This window comes from Andrographis paniculata, unplaced genomic scaffold, assembly GCF_009805555.1.
Source record: "Andrographis paniculata isolate CXL003 unplaced genomic scaffold, ASM980555v1 Contig34END, whole genome shotgun sequence".
Lineage (NCBI taxonomy): Eukaryota > Viridiplantae > Streptophyta > Magnoliopsida > Lamiales > Acanthaceae > Andrographis > Andrographis paniculata.
Genome location: NW_026137567.1, coordinates 5978398 through 5999469, shown reverse-complemented (window position 1 = coordinate 5999469; position 21072 = coordinate 5978398). Strand labels below are relative to the sequence as shown.

Genomic DNA, 21072 nt, shown 5'->3' with positions numbered 1-21072 from the left:
TCTGTCTCGATGGACGGCTGTGCGGCATTCGTACGTCGGGCCACGAGTTCGCTGCTGTCTGCCGGGGCAGACGTCGACAGTGATCCTTTCGCAGGTTCACCTATCGAATCCATGTTACTAGTTCTTTTTTTCTCTAAACGATCAGATTTGTTGGACGTCTCGCGATGACGCGGGTCCGTCGGCGTCCCTGCGCGAATCCTCGTTCGCAATATACGGGTGGACGACGGGTCCGTGAACTGCGGACAAGGTCGTCGTTCGGGATATTTGCCGCGAAGTGCATCACAGGAAATCCCTTTTTGGTGCCTACATAGTCAAAGAAATCCGCGCAGGAGTTGTTCGGGACGCCCACTCTGTCTCGTTCGACGGATGTGCGGCATTCGTACGTCGGGCTACGAGTTCGCTGCTGTCAGCCGGGGCAGACGTCGACAGTGATCCTTTCGCTGGTTCACCCATGGAATCCATGTTACTAGTTCTTTTTTTCTCTAAACAATCAGATTTGTTTGACGTCTCAAGATGACGCGGGTCGGTCGGCGTCCATGCGCGAATCCTCTTTCGCAATATACGGGTGGACGACGGGTCCGTAACGGCGGACAGGGTCGTCGTTCGGGATATTTGCCGCAACGTGCATCGCAGGAAATCCCTTTTTGATGGCTACATAATAAAAAATATCCGCGCAGGAGTTTTTTTGGACGCCCACTCTGTCTCGTTGGACGGCAGTACGGCATTCGTACGTCGGGCCACGAGTTCGCTGCTGTCTGACGGGGCAGACGTTGACAGTGATCCTTTCGCAGGTTCACCAATGGAATCCATGTTACTAGTTCTTCTTTTCTTTAAACGATCAGATTTGTTGGATGTCTCGCGATGACGCGGGTCGGTCGGCGTCCATGCGCGAATCCTCGTTCGCAATATACGGGTGGACGACGGGTCCGTGAACGGCGGACAGGGTCGTCGTTCGGGATATTTGCCGCGACGTGCATCGCAGGAAATCCCTTTTTGATCCCTACATAATAAAAAAAATCCGCGCAGGAGTTTTTTTGGACGCCCACTCTGTCTCGTTGGACGGCTGTGCAGCATTCGTACGTCGGGCCACGAGTTTGCTGCTGTCAGCCGGGGCAGACGTCGACAGTGATCCTTTCGCTGGTTCACCCATGGAATCCATGTTACTAGTTCTTTTTTTCTCTAAACGATCAGATTTGTTGGACGTCTCGCGATGACGCGGGTCCGTCGGCGTCCCTGCGCGAATCCTCGTTCGCAATATACGGGTGGACGACGGGTCCGTGAACGGCGGACAGGGTCGTCGTTCGGGATATTTTCCGCGACGTGCATCGCAGGAAATCCCTTTTTGATGCCTACATAATAAAAAAAATCCGCGCAGGAGTTTTTTTGGACGCCCACTCTGTCTCGTTGGACGGCAGTACGGCATTCGTACGTCGGGCCACGAGTTCGCTGCTGTCTGCCGGGGCAGACGTCGACAGTGATCCTTTCGCAGGTTCACCAATGGAATCCATGTTACTAGTTCTTCTTTTCTTTAAACGATCAGATTTGTTGGACGTCTCGCGATGACGCGGGTCCGTCGGCGTCCCTGCACGAATCCTCGTTCGCAATATACGGGTGGACGACGGGTCCGTGTACGGCGGACAAGGTCGTCGTTCGGGATATTTCCCGCGACGTGCATCGCAGGAAATCCCTTTTTGATGCCTACATAATCAAAGAAATCCGCGCAGGAGTTGTTTGGGACGCCCACTCTGTCTCGATGGACGGCTGTGCGGCATTCGTACGTCGGGCCACGAGTTCGCTGCTGTCTGCCGGGGCAGACGTCGACAGTGATCCTTTCGCAGGTTCACCTATCGAATCCATGTTACTAGTTCTTTTTTTCTCTAAACGATCAGATTTGTTGGACGTCTCGCGATGACGCGGGTCCGTCGGCGTCCCTGCGCGAATCCTCGTTCGCAATATATGGGTGGACGACGGGTCCGTGTACGGCGGACAAGGTCGTCGTTCGGGATATTTCCCGCGACGTGCATCGCAGGAAATCCCTTTTTGATGCCTACATAATCAAAGAAATCCGCGCAGGAGTTGTTTGGGACGCCCACTCTGTCTCGATGGACGGCTGTGCGGCATTCGTACGTCGGGCCACGAGTTCGCTGCTGTCTGCCGGGGCAGACGTCGACAGTGATCCTTTCGCAGGTTCACCTATCGAATCCATGTTACTAGTTCTTTTTTTCTCTAAACGATCAGATTTGTTGGACGTCTCGCGATGACGCGGGTCCGTCGGCGTCCCTGCGCGAATCCTCGTTCGCAATATACGGGTGGACGACGGGTCCGTGAACTGCGGACAAGGTCGTCGTTCGGGATATTTGCCGCGAAGTGCATCACAGGAAATCCCTTTTTGGTGCCTACATAGTCAAAGAAATCCGCGCAGGAGTTGTTCGGGACGCCCACTCTGTCTCGTTCGACGGATGTGCGGCATTCGTACGTCGGGCCACGAGTTCGCTGCTGTCAGCCGGGGCAGACGTCGACAGTGATCCTTTCGCTGGTTCACCCATGGAATCCATGTTACTAGTTCTTTTTTTCTCTAAACAATCAGATTTGTTTGACGTCTCAAGATGACGCGGGTCGGTCGGCGTCCATGCGCGAATCCTCGTTCGCAATATACGGGTGGACGACGGGTCCGTAACGGCGGACAGGGTCGTCGTTCGGGATATTTGCCGCAACGTGCATCGCAGGAAATCCCTTTTTGATGGCTACATAATAAAAGATATCCGCGCAGGAGTTTTTTTGGACGCCCACTCTGTCTCGTTGGACGGCAGTACGGCATTCGTACGTCGGGCCACGAGTTCGCTGCTGTCTGACGGGGCAGACGTTGACAGTGATCCTTTCGCAGGTTCACCAATGGAATCCATGTTACTAGTTCTTCTTTTCTTTAAACGATCAGATTTGTTGGACGTCTCGCGATGACGCGGGTCGGTCGGCGTCCATGCGCGAATCCTCGTTCGCAATATACGGGTGGACGACGGGTCCGTGAACGGCGGACAGGGTCGTCGTTCGGGATATTTGCCGCGACGTGCATCGCAGGAAATCCCTTTTTGATCCCTACATAATAAAAAAAATCCGCGCAGGAGTTTTTTTGGACGCCCACTCTGTCTCGTTGGACGGCTGTGCAGCATTCGTACGTCGGGCCACGAGTTTGCTGCTGTCAGCCGGGGCAGACGTCGACAGTGATCCTTTCGCTGGTTCACCCATGGAATCCATGTTACTAGTTCTTTTTTTCTCTAAACGATCAGATTTGTTGGACGTCTCGCGATGACGCGGGTCCGTCGGCGTCCCTGCGCGAATCCTCGTTCGCAATATACGGGTGGACGACGGGTCCGTGAACGGCGGACAAGGTCGTCATTCGCAATTTTTGGCCGCAACGTGCATCGCAGGAAATCACTTTTTTATGTCTACATATTCACGAAAATCCATGCAGGAGTTTTTTTGGACGCCTACTCTGTCTCGATGGACGGTTTTGCGGCATTCACACGTCGGGTCACGCATTCACTGCTTTCTGTCGGGGCAGACGTTTACAATGATCCTTTCGCAGGTTCAATTATGGAATCCATGTTACTAGTTTAATTTTTTTCTAAACGATAAGATTTGGTTGACTTCTCGCGATGACGCGGGTTCGTCGGCGTCCCTGCGCGAATCCTAGTTCACAATATACGGCTGGACTACGAGTCTGTGAACGGCGAAAAAGGTCGTCATTCGCGATTTTTGGCCGCAACGTGCATCACAGGAAATCCCTTTTCGATGTCTACATATTCACGAAAATCCGTGCAGGAGTTTTTTGGGACGCCCACTCTGTCTCGATGGACGGCTTTGCGGCATTCACATGTCGGGTCACGAGTTCACTCCTTTCTGTCGGGGCAGACGTTGACAGTGATCCTTTCATAGGTTCACCTATGGAATCCATGTTACTAGTTCAATTTTTTTCTAAATGATAAGATTTGGTTGACGTCTCGCGATGACGCGGGTTCGTCGGCGTCCCTACGTGAATCCTCGTTCGCAATATACGGCTGGACTACGGGTCCGTGAACGGCGGACAAGGTCGTCATTCGCGATTTTTGGCCGCAACGTGCATCGCAGGAAATTCTTTTTTGATTTCTACATATTCACGAAAATCCGTGCAGGAGTTTTTTTGGACGTCTACTCTGTCTCGATTGACGGCTTTGCGGCATTCACACGTCGGGTCACGAGTTCACTGCTTTCTGTCGGGGTAGACGTTGACAGTGATCCTTTCGCAGGTTCAACTATGGAATCCATGTTACTAGTCAATTTTTTTCTAAACGATAAGATTTGGTTGACGTCTCGCGATGACGCGGGTTCGTCGGCGTCCCTGCGCGAATCCTCGTTCGCAATATACGGCTGGACTACGGGTCCGTGAACGGCGGACAAGGTCGTCATTCGCAATTTTTGGCCGCAACGTGCATCGCAGGAAATCACTTTTTGATGTCTACATATTCACGAAAATCCATGCAGGAGTTTTTTTGGACGCCTACTCTGTCTCGATGGACGGTTTTGCGGCATTCACACGTCGGGTCACGCATTCACTGCTTTCTGTCGGGGCAGACGTTTACAATGATCCTTTCGCAGGTTCAACTATGGAATCCATGTTACTAGTTTAATTTTTTTGTAAACGATAAGATTTGGTTGACGTCTCGCGATGACGCGGGTTCGTCGGCGTCCCTGCGCGAATCCTAGTTCACAATATACGGCTGGACTACGAGTCCGTGAACGGCGAACAAGGTCGTCATTCGCGATTTTTGGCCGCAACGTGCATCGCAGGAAATCCCTTTTCGATGTCTACATATTCACGAAAATCCGTGCAGGAGTTTTTTGGGACGCCCACTCTGTCTCGATGGACGGCTTTGCGGCATTCACATGTCGGGTCACGAGGTCACTGCTTTCTGTCGGGGCAGACGTTGACAGTGATCCTTTCATAGGTTCACCTATGGAATCCATGTTACTAGTTCTCTTTTTCACTAAACGATAAGATTTGGTTGACGTCTTGCGATGACACCGGTCCGTCGGCATCCCTGCGCGAATCCTCGTTCGCAATATACGGCTGGACTACGGGTCCGTGAACGGCGGACAAGGTCGTCGTTCGGGATTTTTGGCTGCGACGTGCATCGCAGGAAATCCCTTTTTCATGCCTACATATTCAAAAAACTCCGCGCAGGAGTTTTTTGGGATGCCCACTCTATCTCGATGGACGGCTTTGCGGCATTCGTACGTCGGGTTACGAGTTCGCTGCTGTCTGCCGGGGCAGACGTCGACAGTGATCCTTTCGCAGGTTCACCAATAGAATTAATGTTACTAGTTATGTTTTTCTCTAAATGATAAGATTTGGTTGACGTCTCGCGATGACGCGGGTCCGTCGGCGTTCCTGCACGAATCCTCGTTCGCAATATACGGCTGGACTATGGGTCCGTGAACGGCGGACAAGGTCGTCGTTCAGGATTTTTGGCCTCGACGTGCATCGCAGGAAATCCCTTTTTCATGCCTACATATTCAAAAAACTCCGCGCAGGAGTTTTTTGGTACGCCCACTCTGTCTGGATGGACGGCTGTGCGGCATTCGTACGTCGGCTCACGAGTTCGCTGCTGTCTGCCGGGGCAGACGTCGACAGTGATTCTTTCGCAGGTTCACCTATAGAATTAATGTTACTAGTTCTCTTTTTCTCTAAACGATAAGATTTGGTTGACGTCTCGCGATGACGCGGGTCCGTCGGCGTTCCTGCGCGAATCCTCGTTCGCAATATACGGCTGGACGACGGGTACGTGAACGGCGGACAAGGTCGTCGTTCGGGATTTTTGGCTGCGATGTGCATCGCAGGAAATCCCTTTTTCATGCCTACGTATTCAAAAAACTCTGCGCAGGAGTTTTTTGGGACGCCCACTCTATCTCGATGGACGGCTTTGCGGCATTCGTACGTCGGGTTACGAGTTCGCTGCTGTCTGCCGGGGCAGACGTCGACAGTGATCCTTTCGCAGGATCACCTATAGAATTAATGTTACTAGTTCTCTTTTTCTCTAAATGATAAGATTTGGTTGACGTCTCGCGATTACGCGGGTCCTTCGACGTCCCTGCGCGAGTCCTCGTTCGCAATATACGGCTGGACAACGGGTCCGTGAACGGCGGACAAGGTCGTCGTTCGGGATTTTTGGCCGCGATTTGATTCGCAGGAAATCCCTTTTTGATGCCTACATATTCAAAAAAATCTACGTAGGAGTTTTTTGCGACGCCCACTCTGTCTCGATGGACGGCTGTGCGGCATTCGTACGTCGGGTCACGAGTTCGCTGCTGTCTGCCGGGGCAGACGTCGACAGTGATCCTTTCGCAGGTTCACCATTAGAATTAATGTTACTAGTTCTCTTTTTCTCTAAACGATAAGATTTGGTTGATGTCTCGCGATGACACGGGTCCGTCGGCATCCCTGCGCGAATCCTCGTTTGCAATATACGGCTGGACTACGGGTCCGTGAACGGCGGACAAGGTCGTCGTTCGGGATTTTTGGCCGCGACGTGCATCGCAGGAAATCCCTTTTTGATGCCTACATATTCAAAAAAATCTACGCAGGAGTTTTTTGCGGTGCCCACTCTGTCTCGATGGACGGCTGTGCGGCATTCGTACGTCGGGTCACGAGTTCGCTGCTGTCTGCCGGGGTAGACGTCGACAGTGACCCTTTCGCAGGTTCACCTATAGAATTAATGTTACTAGTTCTCGTTTTCTCTAAACGATAAGATTTGGTTGACGTCTCGCGATGACGCGGGTCCGTCGGCGTTCCTGCGCGAATCCTCGTTCGCAATATACAGCTGGACGACGGGTCTGTGAACGGCGGACAAGGTCGTCGTTCGAGATTTTTGGCCGCGATGTGCATCGCAGGAAATCCCTTTTGATACCTACATATTCAAAAAAATCCACGCATGAGTTTTTTGCGACGCCCGCTTTGTCTCGATGGACCGCGGTGCGGCATTCGTACGTCGGGTCACGAGTTCGCTACTGTCTGCTGGGGCAGACGTCGACAGTTATCCTTTCGCTGGTTCACCTATGGAATCCATGTTACTAGTTCTCTTTTTCTCTAAACGATAAGATTTGGTTGACGTCTTGCGATTACGCGGGTCCTTCGACGTCTCTACATGAGTCCTCGTTCCCAATATACGGCTCGACGATGGGTCCGTGAACGGCGGACAAGGTCGTCGTTCGGGATTTTTGGCCGCGATGTGCATCGCAGGAAATCCCTTTTTGATGCCTACATATTAAAAAAAATCAACGCTGGAGTTTTTTGCGACGCCCACTCTGTCTCGATGGACGGCTGTGCGGCATTCGTACGTCGGGTCACGAGTTCGCTGCTGTCTGCCGGGGCAGACGTCGACAGTGATCCTTTCGCAGGTTCACCTATAGAATTAATGTTACTAGTTCTCTTTTTCTCTAAACGATAAGATTTGGTTGATGTCTCGCGATGACGCGGGTCCGTCGGCGTTCCTGCGCGAATCCTCGTTCGCAATATACGGCTGGACTACGGGTCCGTGAACGGCGGACAAGGTCGTCATTCGGGATTTTTGGCTGCGACGTGCATCGCAGGAAATCCCTTTTGATACCTACATTTTCAAAAAAATCCGCGCAGGAGTTTTTTGCGACACCCGCTCTGTCTCGATGGACGGCTGAGCGGCATTCGTACGTCGGGTCACGAGTTCGCTGCCATCTGCCGGGGCAGACGTCGACAGTGATCCTTTCGCAGGTTCAACTATGGAATCCATGTTACTAGTTCTATTTTTTTCTAAACGATAAGATTTGGTTAACGTCTCGCGATAACGCGGGTTCGTCGGCGTCCCTACGCGAATCCTCGTTCGCAATATACGGCTGGACTACGGGTCCGGAACGGCGGACAAGGTCGTCATTCGGGATTTTTGGCCGCGACGTGCATCGCAGGAAATCCCTTATGATACCTACATTTTCAAAAAAACCCGCGCAGGAGTTTTTTTTCGACACCCGCTCTGTCTCGATGGACGGCTGAGCGGCATTCGTACGTCGGGTCATGAGTTCGCTGCTATCTGCCGGGGCAGACGTCGACAGTGATCCTTTCGCAGGTTCAACTATGGAATCCATGTTACTAGTTCTATTTTTTTCTAAACGATAAGATTTGGTTAACGTCTCGCAATAACGCGGGTTCGTCGGCGTCCCTGCGCGAATCCTCGTTCGCAATATACGACTGGACTACGGGTCCGTGAACGGCGGACAAGGTCGTCGTTCGGGATTTTTGGCCACGACGTGCATCGCAGGAAATCCCTTTTTGATGCCTACATATTCAAAAAAATCTACGCAGGAGTTTTTTGCGACGCCCACTCTGTCTCGATGGACGGCTGTGCGGCATTCGTACGTCGGGTCACGAGTTCGCTGCTGTCTGTCGGGGTAGACGTCGACAGTGACCCTTTCGCAGGTTCACCTATAGAATTAATTTTACTAGTTCTCGTTTTCTTTAAACGATAAGATTTGGTTGACGTCTCGCGATGACGCGGGTCCGTCGGCGTTCCTGCGTGAATCCTCGTTCGCAATATACGGCTGGACTACGGGTCCGTGAACGGCGGGCAAGGTCGTCATTCGGGATTTTTGGCCACGACGTGCATCGCAGGAAATCCCTTTTGATACCTACATTTTCAAAAAAATCCGCGCAGGAGTTTTTTGCGACACCCGCTCTATCTCGATGGACGGCTGTGCGGCATTCGTACGTCGGGTCACGAGTTCGCTGCTATCTGCCGGGGCAGACGTCGACAGTGATCTTTTTGCATGTTCAACTATGGAATCCATGTTACTAGTTCTATTTTTTTCTAAACGATAAGATTTGGTTAACGTCTCGCGATAACGCGGGTTCGTCGGCGTCCCTGCGCGAATCCTCGTTCGCAATATACGGCTGGACTACGGGTCCGTGAACGGCGGACAAGGTCGTCATTCGGGATTTTTGGCCGCGACGTGCATCGCAGGAAATCCCTTTTGATACCTACATTTTCAAAAAAATCCGCGCAGGAGTTTTTTGCGACACCCGCTCTGTCTCGATGGACGGCTGTGCGGCATTTGTACGTCGGGTCACGAGTTCGCTGCTATCTGCCGGGGCAGACGTCGACAGTGATCCTTTCACAGGTTCAACTATGGAATCCATGTTACTAGTTCTATTTTTTTCTAAACGATAAGATTTGGTTGACGTCTCGCGATAACGCGGTTTCGTCGGCGTCCCTGCAAGAATCCTCGTTCGCAATATACGGCTGGACTACGGGTCCGTGAACGGCGGACAAGGTCGTCATTCGGGATTTTTGGCTGCGACGTGCATCGCAGGAAATCCCTTTTGATACCTACATTTTCAAAAAAATCCGCGCAGGAGTTTTTTGCGACACCCGCTCTATCTCGATGGACGGCTGTGCGGCATTCGTACGTCGGGTCACGAGTTCGCTGCTATCTGCCGGGGCAGACGTCGACAGTGATCTTTTCGCAGGTTCAACTATGGAATCCATGTTACTAGTTCTATTTTTTTCTAAACGATAAGATTTGGTTAACGTCTCGCGATAACGCGGGTTCGTCGGCGTCCCTGCGCGAATCCTCGTTCGCAATATACGGCTGGACTACGGGTCCGTGAACGGCGGACAAGGTCGTCATTCGGGATTTTTGGCCGCGACATGCATCGCAGGAAATCCCTTTTGATACCTACATTTTCAAAAAAATCGGCGCAGGAGTTTTTGGCGACACCCGCTCTGTCTCGATGGACGGCTGAGCGGCATTCGTACGTCGGGTCACGAGTTCGCTGCCATCTGCCGGGGCAGACGTCGACAGTGATCCTTTCGCAGGTTCAACTATGGAATCCATGTTACTAGTTCTATTTTTTTCTAAACGATAAGATTTGGTTAACGTCTCGCGATAACGCGGGTTCGTCGGCGTCCCTGCGCGAATCCTCGTTCGCAATATACGGCTGGACTACGGGTCCGTGAACGGCGGACAAGGTCGTCATTCGGGATTTTTGGCCGCGACATGCATCGCAGGAAATCCCTTTTGATACCTACATTTTCAAAAAAATCGGCGCAGGAGTTTTTGGCGACACCCGCTCTGTCTCGATGGACGGCTGAGCGGCATTCGTACGTCGGGTCACGAGTTCGCTGCCATCTGCCGGGGCAGACGTCGACAGTGATCCTTTCGCAGGTTCAACTATGGAATCCATGTTACTAGTTCTATTTTTTTCTAAACGATAAGATTTGGTTAACGTCTCGCGATAACGCGGGTTCGTCGGCGTCCCTACGCGAATCCTCGTTCGCAATATACGGCTGGACTACGGGTCCGTGAACGGCGGACAAGGTCGTCATTCGGGATTTTTGGCCGCGACATGCATCGCAGGAAATCCCTTTTGATACCTACATTTTCAAAAAAATTGGCGCAGGAGTTTTTGGCGACACCCGCTCTGTCTCGATGGACGGCTGAGCGGCATTCGTACGTCGGGTCACGAGTTCGCTGCCATCTGCCGGGGCAGACGTCGACAGTGATCCTTTCGCAGGTTCAACTATGGAATCCATGTTACTAGTTCTATTTTTTTCTAAACGATAAGATTTGGTTAACGTCTCGCGATAACGCGGGTTCGTCGGCGTCCCTACGCGAATCCTCGTTCGCAATATACGGCTGGACTACGGGTCCGGAACGGCGGACAAGGTCGTCATTCGGGATTTTTGGCCGCGACGTGCATCGCAGGAAATCCCTTATGATACCTACATTTTCAAAAAAACCCGCGCAGGAGTTTTTTTTCGACACCCGCTCTGTCTCGATGGACGGCTGAGCGGCATTCGTACGTCGGGTCATGAGTTCGCTGCTATCTGCCGGGGCAGACGTCGACAGTGATCCTTTCGCAGGTTCAACTATGGAATCCATGTTACTAGTTCTATTTTTTTCTAAACGATAAGATTTGGTTAACGTCTCGCAATAACGCGGGTTCGTCGGCGTCCCTGCGCGAATCCTCGTTCGCAATATACGACTGGACTACGGGTCCGTGAACGGCGGACAAGGTCGTCGTTCGGGATTTTTGGCCACGACGTGCATCGCAGGAAATCCCTTTTTGATGCCTACATATTCAAAAAAATCTACGCAGGAGTTTTTTGCGACGCCCACTCTGTCTCGATGGACGGCTGTGCGGCATTCGTACGTCGGGTCACGAGTTCGCTGCTGTCTGTCGGGGTAGACGTCGACAGTGACCCTTTCGCAGGTTCACCTATAGAATTAATTTTACTAGTTCTCGTTTTCTTTAAACGATAAGATTTGGTTGACGTCTCGCGATGACGCGGGTCCGTCGGCGTTCCTGCGCGAATCCTCGTTCGCAATATACAGCTGGACGACGGGTCTGTGAACGGCGGACAAGGTCGTCGTTCGAGATTTTTGGCCGCGATGTGCATCGCAGGAAATCCCTTTTGATACCTATATATTCAAAAAAATCCACGCATGAGTTTTTTGCGACGCCCGCTTTGTCTCGATGGACCGCTGTGCGGCATTCGTACGTCGGGTTACGAGTTCGCTGCTGTCTGCTGGGGCTGACGTCGACAGTTATCCTTTCGCTGGTTCACCTATGGAATCCATGTTACTAGTTCTCTTTTTCTCTAAACGATAAGATTTGGTTGACGTCTTGCGATTATGCGGGTCCTTCGACGTCTCTACGCGAGTCCTCGTTCGCAATATACGGCTGGACGATGGGTCCGTGAACGGCGGACAAGGTCGTCGTTCGGGATTTTTGGCCGCGATGTGCATCGCAGGAAATCCCGTTTTGATGCCTACATATTAAAAAAAATCCACGCTGGAGTTTTTTGCGACGCCCACTCTGTCTCGATGGACGGCTGTGCGGCATTCGTACGTCGGGTCACGAGTTCGCTGCTGTCTGCCGGGGCAGACGTCGACAGTGATCCTTTCGCAGGTTAACCTATAGAATTAATGTTACTAGTTCTCTTTTTCTCTAAACGAAAAGATTTGGTTGATGTCTCGCGATGACGCGGGTCCATCGGCGTTCCTGCGCGAATCCTCGTTCGCAATATACGGCTGGACTACAGGTCCGTGAATGGCGGACAAGGTCGTCATTCGCGATTTTTGGCCGCAACGTGCATTGCAGGAAGTCGCTTTTTGATGTCTACATATTCACCAAAATCCGTGCAGGAGTTTTTTTGGACGCCTACTCTATCTCGATGGACGGCTTTGCGGCATTCACACGTCGGGTCACGAGTTCACTGCTTTCTGTCGGGACAGACGTTGACAGTGATCCTTTCGCAGGTTCAACTATGAAATCCATGTTACTAGTTCAATTTTTTTCTAAACGATAAGATTTGGTTGACGTCTCGTGATGACGCGGGTTCGTCGGCGTCCCTGCGCGAATCCTAGTTCACAATATACGGCTGGACTACGAGTCCGTGAACGGCGGACAAGGTCGTCATTCGCGATTTTTGGCCGCAACGTGCATCGCAGGAAATCCCTTTTCGATGTCTAGATATTCACGAAAATCCGTGCAGGAGTTTTTTGGGACGCCTACTCTGTCTCGATGGACGGCTTTGCGGCATTCACACGTCGGGTCACGAGTTCACTGCTTTCTGTCGGGGCAGACGTTGACAGTGATCCTTTCGCAGGTTCAACTATGAAATCCATGTTACTTGTTCAATTTTTTTCTAAACGATAAGATTTGGTTGACGTCTCGCGATGACGCGGGTTCGTCGGCGTCCCTGCGCGAATCCTAGTTCACAATATACGGCTGGACTACGAGTCCGTGAACGGCGGACAAGGTCGTCATTCGCGATTTTTTGCCGCAACGTGCATCGCAGGAAATTTTCGATGTCTAGATATTCACGAAAATCCGTGCAGGAGTTTTTTGGGACGCCCACTCTGTCTCGATGGACGGCTTTGCGGCATTCACATGTCGGGTCACGAGTTCACTGCTTTCTATCGGGGCAGACGTTGACAGTGATCCTTTCATAGGTTCACCTATGGAATCCATGTTACTAGTTCTCTTTTTCTCTAAACGATAAGATTTGGTTGACGTCTTGCGATGACACGGGTCCATCGGCATCCCTGCGCGAATCCTCGTTTGCAATATACGGCTGGACTACGAGTCCGTGAACGGCGGACAAGGTCGTCATTCGCGATTTTTGGCCGCAACGTGCATCGCAGGAAATCCCTTTTCGATGTCTAGATATTCACGAAAATCCGTGCAGGAGTTTTTTGGGACGCCTACTCTGTCTCGATGGACGGCTTTGCGGCATTCACACGTCGGGTCACGCGTTCACTGCTCTCTGTCGGGGCAGACGTTGACAGTGATCCTTTCGCAGGTTCAACTATGAAATCCATGTTACTAGTTCAATTTTTTTCTAAACGATAAGATTTGGTTGACGTCTCGCGATAACGCGGTTTCGTCGGCGTCCCTGCGAGAATCCTCGTTCGCAATATACGGCTGGACTACGGGTCCGTGAACGGCGGACAAGGTCGTCATTCGCGATTTTTGGCCGCGACGTGCATCGCAGGAAATCCCTTTTCGATGTCTAGATATTCACGAAAATCCGTGCAGGAGTTTTTTGAGACGCCTACTCTGTCTCGATGGACGGCTTTGCGGCATTCACACGTCGGGTCACGAGTTCACTGCTTTCTGTCGGGGCAGACGTTGACAGTGATCCTTTCGCAGGTTCAACTATTAAATCCATGTTACTAGTTCAATTTTTTTCTAAACGATAAGATTTGGTTGACGTCTCGCGATGACGCGGGTTCGTCGGCGTCCCTGCGCGAATCCTAGTTCACAATATACGGCTGGACTACGAGTCCGTGAACGGCGGACAAGGTCGTCATTCGCGATTTTTGGCCGCAACGTGCATCGCAGGAAATCCCTTTTTGATGTCTAGATATTCACGAAAATCCGTGCAGGAGTTTTTTGGGACGCCCACTCTGTCTCGATGGACGGCTTTGCGGCATTCACATGTCGGGTCACGAGTTCACTGCTTTCTATCGGGGCAGACGTTGACAGTGATCCTTTCATAGGTTCACCTATGGAATCCATGTTACTAGTTCTCTTTTTCTCTAAACGATAAAATTTGGTTGACGTCTTGCGATGACACGGGTCCATCGGCATCCCTGCGCGAATCCTCGTTTGCAATATACGGCTGGACTACGAGTCCGTGAACGGCGGACAAGGTCGTCATTCGCGATTTTTGGCCGCAACGTGCATCGCAGGAAATCCCTTTTCGATGTCTAGATATTCACGAAAATCCGTGCAGGAGTTTTTTGGGACGCCTACTCTGTCTCGATGGACGGCTTTGCGGCATTCACACGTCGGGTCACGCGTTCACTGCTTTCTGTCGGGGCAGACGTTGACAGTGATCCTTTCGCAGGTTCAACTATGAAATCCATGTTACTAGTTCAATTTTTTTCTAAACGATAAGATTTGGTTGACGTCTCGCGATAACGCGGTTTCGTCGGCGTCCCTGCGAGAATCCTCGTTCGCAATATACAGCTGGACTACGGGTCCGTGAACGGCGGACAAGGTTGTCATTCGGGATTTTTGGCCGCGACGTGCATCGCAGGAAATCCCTTTTGATACCTACATTTTCAAAAAAATCCGCGCAGGAGTTTTTTGCGACACCCGCTCTATCTCGATGGACGGCTGTGCGGCATTCGTACGTCGGGTCACGAGTTCGCTGCTATCTGCCGGGGCAGACGTCGACAGTGATCTTTTCGCAGGTTCAACTATGGAATCCATGTTACTAGTTCTATTTTTTTCTAAACGATAAGATTTGGTTAACGTCTCGCGATAACGCGGGTTCGTCGGCGTCCCTGCGCGAATCCTCGTTCGCAATATACGGCTGGACTACGGGTCCGTGAACGGCGGACAAGGTCATCATTCGGGATTTTTGGCCGCGACGTGCATCGCAGGAAATCCCTTTTGATACCTATATTTTCAAAAAAATCCGCGCAGGAGTTTTTTGCGACACCCGCTCTGTCTCAATGGACGGCTGAGCGGCATTCGTACGTCGGGTCACGAGTTCGCTGCTATCTGCCGGGGCAGACGTCGACAGTGATCCTTTCGCAGGTTCAACTATGGAATCCATGTTACTAGTTCTATTTTTTTCTAAACGATAAGATTTGGTTAACGTCTCGCGATAACGCGGGTTCGTCGGCGTCCCTACGCGAATCCTCGTTCGCAATATACGGCTGGACTACGGGTCCGGAACGGCGGACAAGGTCGTCATTCGGGATTTTTGGCCGCGACGTGCATCGCAGGAAATCCCTTTTGATACCTACATTTTCAAAAAAATCCGCGCAGGAGTTTTTTGCGACACCCGCTCTGTCTCGATGGACGGCTGAGCGGCATTCGTACGTCGGGTCATGAGTTCGCTGCTATCTGTCGGGGCAGACGTCGACAGTGATCCTTTCGCAGGTTCAACTATGGAATCCATGTTACTAGTTCTATTTTTTTCTAAACGATAAGATTTGGTTAACGTCTCGCAATAACGCGGGTTCGTCGGCGTCCCTGCGCGAATCCTCGTTCGCAATATACGGCTGGACTACGGGTCCGTGAACGGCGGACAAGGTCGTCATTCGGGATTTTTGGCCGCGACGTGCATCGCAGGAAATCCCTTTTGATACCTACATTTTCAAAAAAAGCCGCGCAAGAGTTTTTTGCGACACCCGCTCTATCTCGATGGACGGCTGAGCGGCATTCGTACGTCGGGTCATGAGTTCGCTGCTATCTGCCGGGGCACACGTCGACAGTGATCTTTTCCCAGGTTCAACTATGGAATCCATGTTACTAGTTCTATTTTTTTCTAAACGATAAGATTTTGTTGACGTCTCACGATAACGCGGGTTCGTCGGCGTCCCTGCGCGAATCCTCGTTCGCAATATACGGCTGGACTACGGGTCCGTGAACGGCGGACAAGGTCGTCATTCGCGATTTTTGGCCGCAACGTGCATCGCAGGAAATCCCTTTTTGATGTCTACATATTCACGAAAACCCATGCAGGAGTTTTTTGGGACGACTACTCTGTCTCGATGGACGGCTTTGCGGCATTCACACGTCGGGTCACGAGTTCACTGCTTTCTGTCGGGGCAGACGTTGACAGTGATCCTTTCGCAGGTTGAACTATGGAAAATTATCAAATAACTCATTTATAATTTCGAAATTTAGTGTAAATCCTCTATATACTTTAAAAATAGTATGAACCCTTTATACTTTTAAAAAATGTTCTATTAAACTCATGTTTATATTTTTCTTGTGACGAGAAGATGACTTTTCATTTATATATATATATTTTTTTATATATAACAAGATTTTTATATAGCGTTTGTTAAAATATAAGAGAGTCTTACGCAATTTTTAAAATATATGTTAAAAAAAAAAAATTAATTTATATTTTATTACAAATAAAAAAAATAATATATATATATTTAAGAACCCCTAACTTTTATTTCGTTCCCGACATTTCGGAAGTGAGGAAGAGTCCTGTATACGAGGTATCTGAAATTGAAGTTATACGGCACCACTTGTATGACAGCAGACAAAGGCTCCCGTCCCTTCCTGTCGAGGCACTTAACGGCGTCGTCCCTCACGTCGTCCGGCAGCTGCAGACAAATCCAGTCCAGCAATGAATCCATGTCCTTAGCAAAGTCAAGTACATACCAATCCAGCAGCTTCGGAATCATCAGCTTGTTCGTCGTCCCCGAAATCCCGACTGCTGCTTGCAGATACTCCCTTTTCGCCGTCTCCAGCTCCGCCTCGATCTCAGACGCAGTGTACACCCTCACCTGCATTCACATGACACGATCGATAGAAGTGATTGATAGAAGCGATCAGTGGGCTGAGATCCAAGTCTCCGGCCAGTCGGAGAGACCAAATTCGATCAACTTACAGCAGGGGAGGACCAGCTTCCGCAGGAAAGCGCAAACGTGACCAATGGTTCCGACCACTCCAAACCGAGCGTCCTGCAAATCTTGCTTTCGTCGTTGTTCTTCGCTGATTTCGAGCAAGTCTGCAAAAAAACCATCACAAAAAAAAAAAATCAGCATCGTCTGATTTCTCAGCAACAACGAGCAAGTGTTTCGACCGGCTCACATATTTTAAGTGGTATGGAAGCCGCAAGATAAGATGCTCGATCATCAACGCATTCACCACATGTCCTCCAACCTTTATTGTTGCCTACATGTAGCATTGAAACTAGCTTTTTAGAAAAACATCGAGTGATATGCGAAAACTGAAAACAGATAGAACAAAGAACTAGCATTGCCTTCTGCATATGCGCCACGATCATATCAGGGCCGTTTTCCAAAACCGCCTGAAACATCGACAAAATTTCGCAATTTACAGACTGAACACCGCAAACAGAAAATCTACGTCGCAAAATCCACTTGATGAGCTTACATTCATAATGCAGGAGTTGTAGATGTTAATCCAGAAAGCCAGCTTCTGCTGATGGCTTAGACCGTCGAATTTCACCGAGGCCAGCTTGTTCAATAGAAGCCTACAGAATCCAAACGATATATAAATCGAAAGAAAAGAAACGACTTTGGGTGCAGGAAACCGAGAATCTTACTTCAGCCGGCGGATTAGAAAGGTTGCATTTGTTTTCCGGCTGATATCTAATGAATGAGCTTCGATCGAATGAAGATGTTTGTAGGTTCCGATATCTCTCTTCCTGAGCTCGGATGATTGGGAATAAGGATCTCTGAAGTCATTTTGATCGAATCCCTTGGCTGCTAAAGAGGAGAAAGATTCTGAATCCAATGTCTTTCGTTTCGATGAGCTCAATCTTACGATGATTTTGATCAGACACTTGATGATATCCTCGGACAGTCTATTTGCTTCACTATCCACATCGGGAAGTCGACTGTCTGAAGAACTGGACGAGCTCTCCTGCGCTTGCTCGACGTTCCTACACTGTATCGAAGCAATCACCGTTCAGCATTAAGTCGGGATTAATTCTAGAATTTTATGACAAGGTAAGAACCTGAATCTTGGGGGAATTCACATTCTTGATCACTGAATCGGGCTTCGACAAGCATCCCTTCACGGACTTCCTTTCGCCGTAGGATTTGTAATATTTGTTTGAATGGGGATTGGTTTCATTGTTCGATTCATTCTGAGGGTGTTTATCGATGGACAAGCTCTCGGGACAATGCCTCGAGGAGTCGGATAGGCTGTCCAATGAGAACAATTTCCTGCTCGAAAGGGAACACGAAGCTCGTGTCCTAAATGATCCCAAACTATTATCGCCATGCGACGAAGATCTCGAATGCTTACTTTGGGAGCTCCGGGATGAGGATAACTCATCGGCTGTGGAATCTTCAGGGCTTTTTCTTGAGAATATATACACAGCTTCTTGATATATTCCCTGTCGAAAATTCACCACCTGTTCTTCGAGGCGAACGACTTCCTCCTCCAGAACGGCGACCTCGGCGAGAAGCTCGAGTGTCTACATTCCGAAAAATCCAAAAGATTCACTGATCAAATCAACAATGCACATACATATACTTCTGTGAAAATTCATTAGATGGGGAATTTCATCAAACACATTGCAGGCAATCCCAACCAAATTTGCTCAATGGAATTCCAAATTGTGTAGAAATCCTGATATGAAAAGACTGGATTAGGATGATGATGAAGCTTACAGATTGAGGGAGATAAGGAGGAAGACGTGGCAGAGCTCCTAATGGTCGATTGAAAGCTCTCTGCAAAGCTCTGTGAACATTCTCTTCATACCTCAGCTTCTTCTTCAGATTATCGACCTGCAATTGGAAGGGACAACCGAACAAATCACAGATCAAGACAGCAAGAATTAATGGACGTCTTGCAATGAGATGGATTACAGTACATCTTCTAATAACGCCATTTTTATTTCTTTTGCTGACCGGCGTCTCGATGCCATGGTTTTCTCTGCAGATTGCGACTTTCTGCCGCCCTGCAATTCCATCTTCTTCCCCTATCAGAGAATTTGAGAAAGATATTCATTTCTTGAACGGATAGGATAGGAAGAATTGAATGCAGATTTGGTTCTGAAGAATCAAATCGGCGTTATCTTTTTTCCCAACATAGATTGGAGTTCCAATTCCTAATCTATGATATGGCTATAAAAGGATAAGAGAATATTCCAATTTGGGCATCCTTTATTTGCAATAAGACATTTTCAGAAACGATAAATTTAAGTCAGCTGCAGTCAATCGTCGAACAGCTTCGTCTGAAATGCAAACGAATTGAAGCAGAAAAGAATCTGAATTGAATTGAGGGCAGCAACTCACATTTTGAGTATGCAAAGGTGCTTTCTTGGAATTGATATTGTAATTTCCAGCAATTTTATTCATCTGGTCTTGCCTACAGTGTGAACACCATGAACATGACCTTCACTCTGCACCAAATACATATATTCATTCGATCAGCACCAAAATTACTCTAAAAAATCTGTAGAAGATAATTAAGGAACTGAACTGACCCTTCTTCATCAAGCAAGAAAAGAAACTTTGCTTTAGCAGAGAGTGAATTAAAGAAGTGAATTTTTTGGAGACAGGAGAGAGCACACGCAGAGCAAGGTATCTTCTCGTAGTTTGTGAATGAAGAATTCGATTTCTTAAAAAAGGGATTCCAAGTAAACAACAAAAGACCTAAACAGACAACAGAGGTGATTTATTGATTGATTGACTGAAGAGGAGGAAGAAGAAGAAGAAGAAGAAGAAAAGGACGAGGTTTTGTAGGGATTCAATATCTGTCGTCAGTACAAAGCAACCGCAGAATCAGCCGATATCGAGCTCAAAAAAACATGGCCATATAAAATTCACCCATTAAACAATCCAGTACAGACAAGAAACCAGTCGATCACAAAAAACTTGATTGAGAATTGGAAATGGTGGAGAGATAATGGAGATGGAGATGAACTACTTGCAGCTAATGATCTCTCTGAAAATTTGCTATTTCTGCTTGCCTTTAATTATGTTTGTTCAGATTCACGTCATCATTGAACGTGCGAGCAGTTTCATCATCTCCCTCTTGCTTCGCAATTTCTTGTTCTTGAAAAACCTGACGCTCTTTTCTTTTATTCTTCGTCTTTTCCTGGTGAAATGTCGAAAATGCCCCCGAGAAAACAGTGTTATTGAGTTTCGCTGATTAGAAAAGGAGGGGCGACATTGTCAGGCTTTCAAAGAGGGAAACTTTTGAATCTGAATCTGTTGCAGGTTAATTCATTAACAATTAGACGAGTGAAAAAGGATTGCTTAAACTATACTCAGAGACATTCCCAAGGCGTTCAAAATATGAATAAACTAAGATCAATTGCCAGTGATTAGTTGAGTGCAATCAAGCCCTGTATTACCCACCACGTGAGGATATATATAATCTATATATACAGTGGTGTTCTCGGGAGTTCGAGGTCCATGGAGTGGCTAAGAAGCTAATAAATTGCTAAACTTTTCCATATTATTAAATTTATTTTATTACAAAAAAAAATAGCATAGAATCTTATTTTAAGCAAAAATGACGTAAATAAAGAAAGCGCATCGGGAGTTGAACCACGACTTACGGCAAAAGTGTACAGAAATCACTAAAAGCGCCATTTGCATACTATTGTCGCATTTTGTTCGTTATGATATCCTTGTTCTTCAAATTATTTTCAGAAATTTACAGAAGATAATTTCGATATATTTTTTTTATTAGAAATAAATTGTTTTTCCAAAATTTAAAATAATACTCCATATATAGAAGCTTCACTGTCTAAACCAACACAGTAGGTCAATGCCCTTTCCCAAAATCCTCCTAAAACCCTACATTATGCTGCTGCTACTGCTGCTGCTTTAACGAGTGGTACCCCACCCATTGCTGGTGGTACCTTGTCTGGTGTCGTCCCCTTCATTTGCTGTCACTTGATGTGGTCCATGTAGGTCCTGGACCACAACCCCCAAAATCCAACGACACCCATGCCATGCCGGAAAGGCTTCTTCCAGTGGGAGATCCCGGGTCCTGGAGCTCCTTAATAGTGGACACTGTGCGTGTATCCATGTGGTGCT

General features: G+C 48.9%; 1 protein-coding gene across 2 annotated transcripts; it reads right to left on the bottom strand.

The window, feature by feature from the left end:
* Positions 1–16450: 16450 nt before the first annotated feature.
* On the bottom strand, positions 16451–20335 carry LOC127248920 (uncharacterized). 2 transcript variants are annotated; one of them, XM_051271488.1, is made up of 11 exons: positions 19509–20335; positions 19318–19424; positions 18894–19001; positions 18691–18807; positions 18030–18494; positions 17616–17959; positions 17444–17543; positions 17310–17357; positions 17138–17221; positions 16935–17054; positions 16451–16830 (listed from the first exon to the last, which is right to left on the bottom strand). In XM_051271488.1, the coding sequence occupies exons 2-11, from the start codon at positions 19378–19380 to the stop codon at positions 16474–16476; spliced, it is 1806 nt and encodes a 601-aa protein (XP_051127445.1). In that variant the 5' UTR covers positions 19381–19424; positions 19509–20335; the 3' UTR covers positions 16451–16473. The 2 variants fall into 2 exon arrangements, with proteins under 2 accessions (XP_051127445.1, XP_051127446.1); XM_051271489.1 differs by having other exon boundaries at positions 19995–20335.
* Positions 20336–21072: the final 737 nt, after the last annotated feature.

What these genes read in the sequence shown, in the direction of transcription:
- LOC127248920 (XM_051271488.1), bottom strand. Translation starts at nt 19,380, where the DNA reads ATGAATAAAATTGCTGGAAATTACAATATCAATTCCAAGAAAGCACCT. An exon ending in CTCCTTATCTCCCTCAATCT is followed by an intron (nt 18,495 to 18,690) that starts GTAAGCTTCATC and finishes TTCGGAATGTAG; the next exon opens with ACACTCGAGCTTCTCGCCGA. An exon ending in GAAGCTGGTCCTCCCCTGCT is followed by an intron (nt 16,831 to 16,934) that starts GTAAGTTGATCG and finishes ATGTGAATGCAG; the next exon opens with GTGAGGGTGTACACTGCGTC.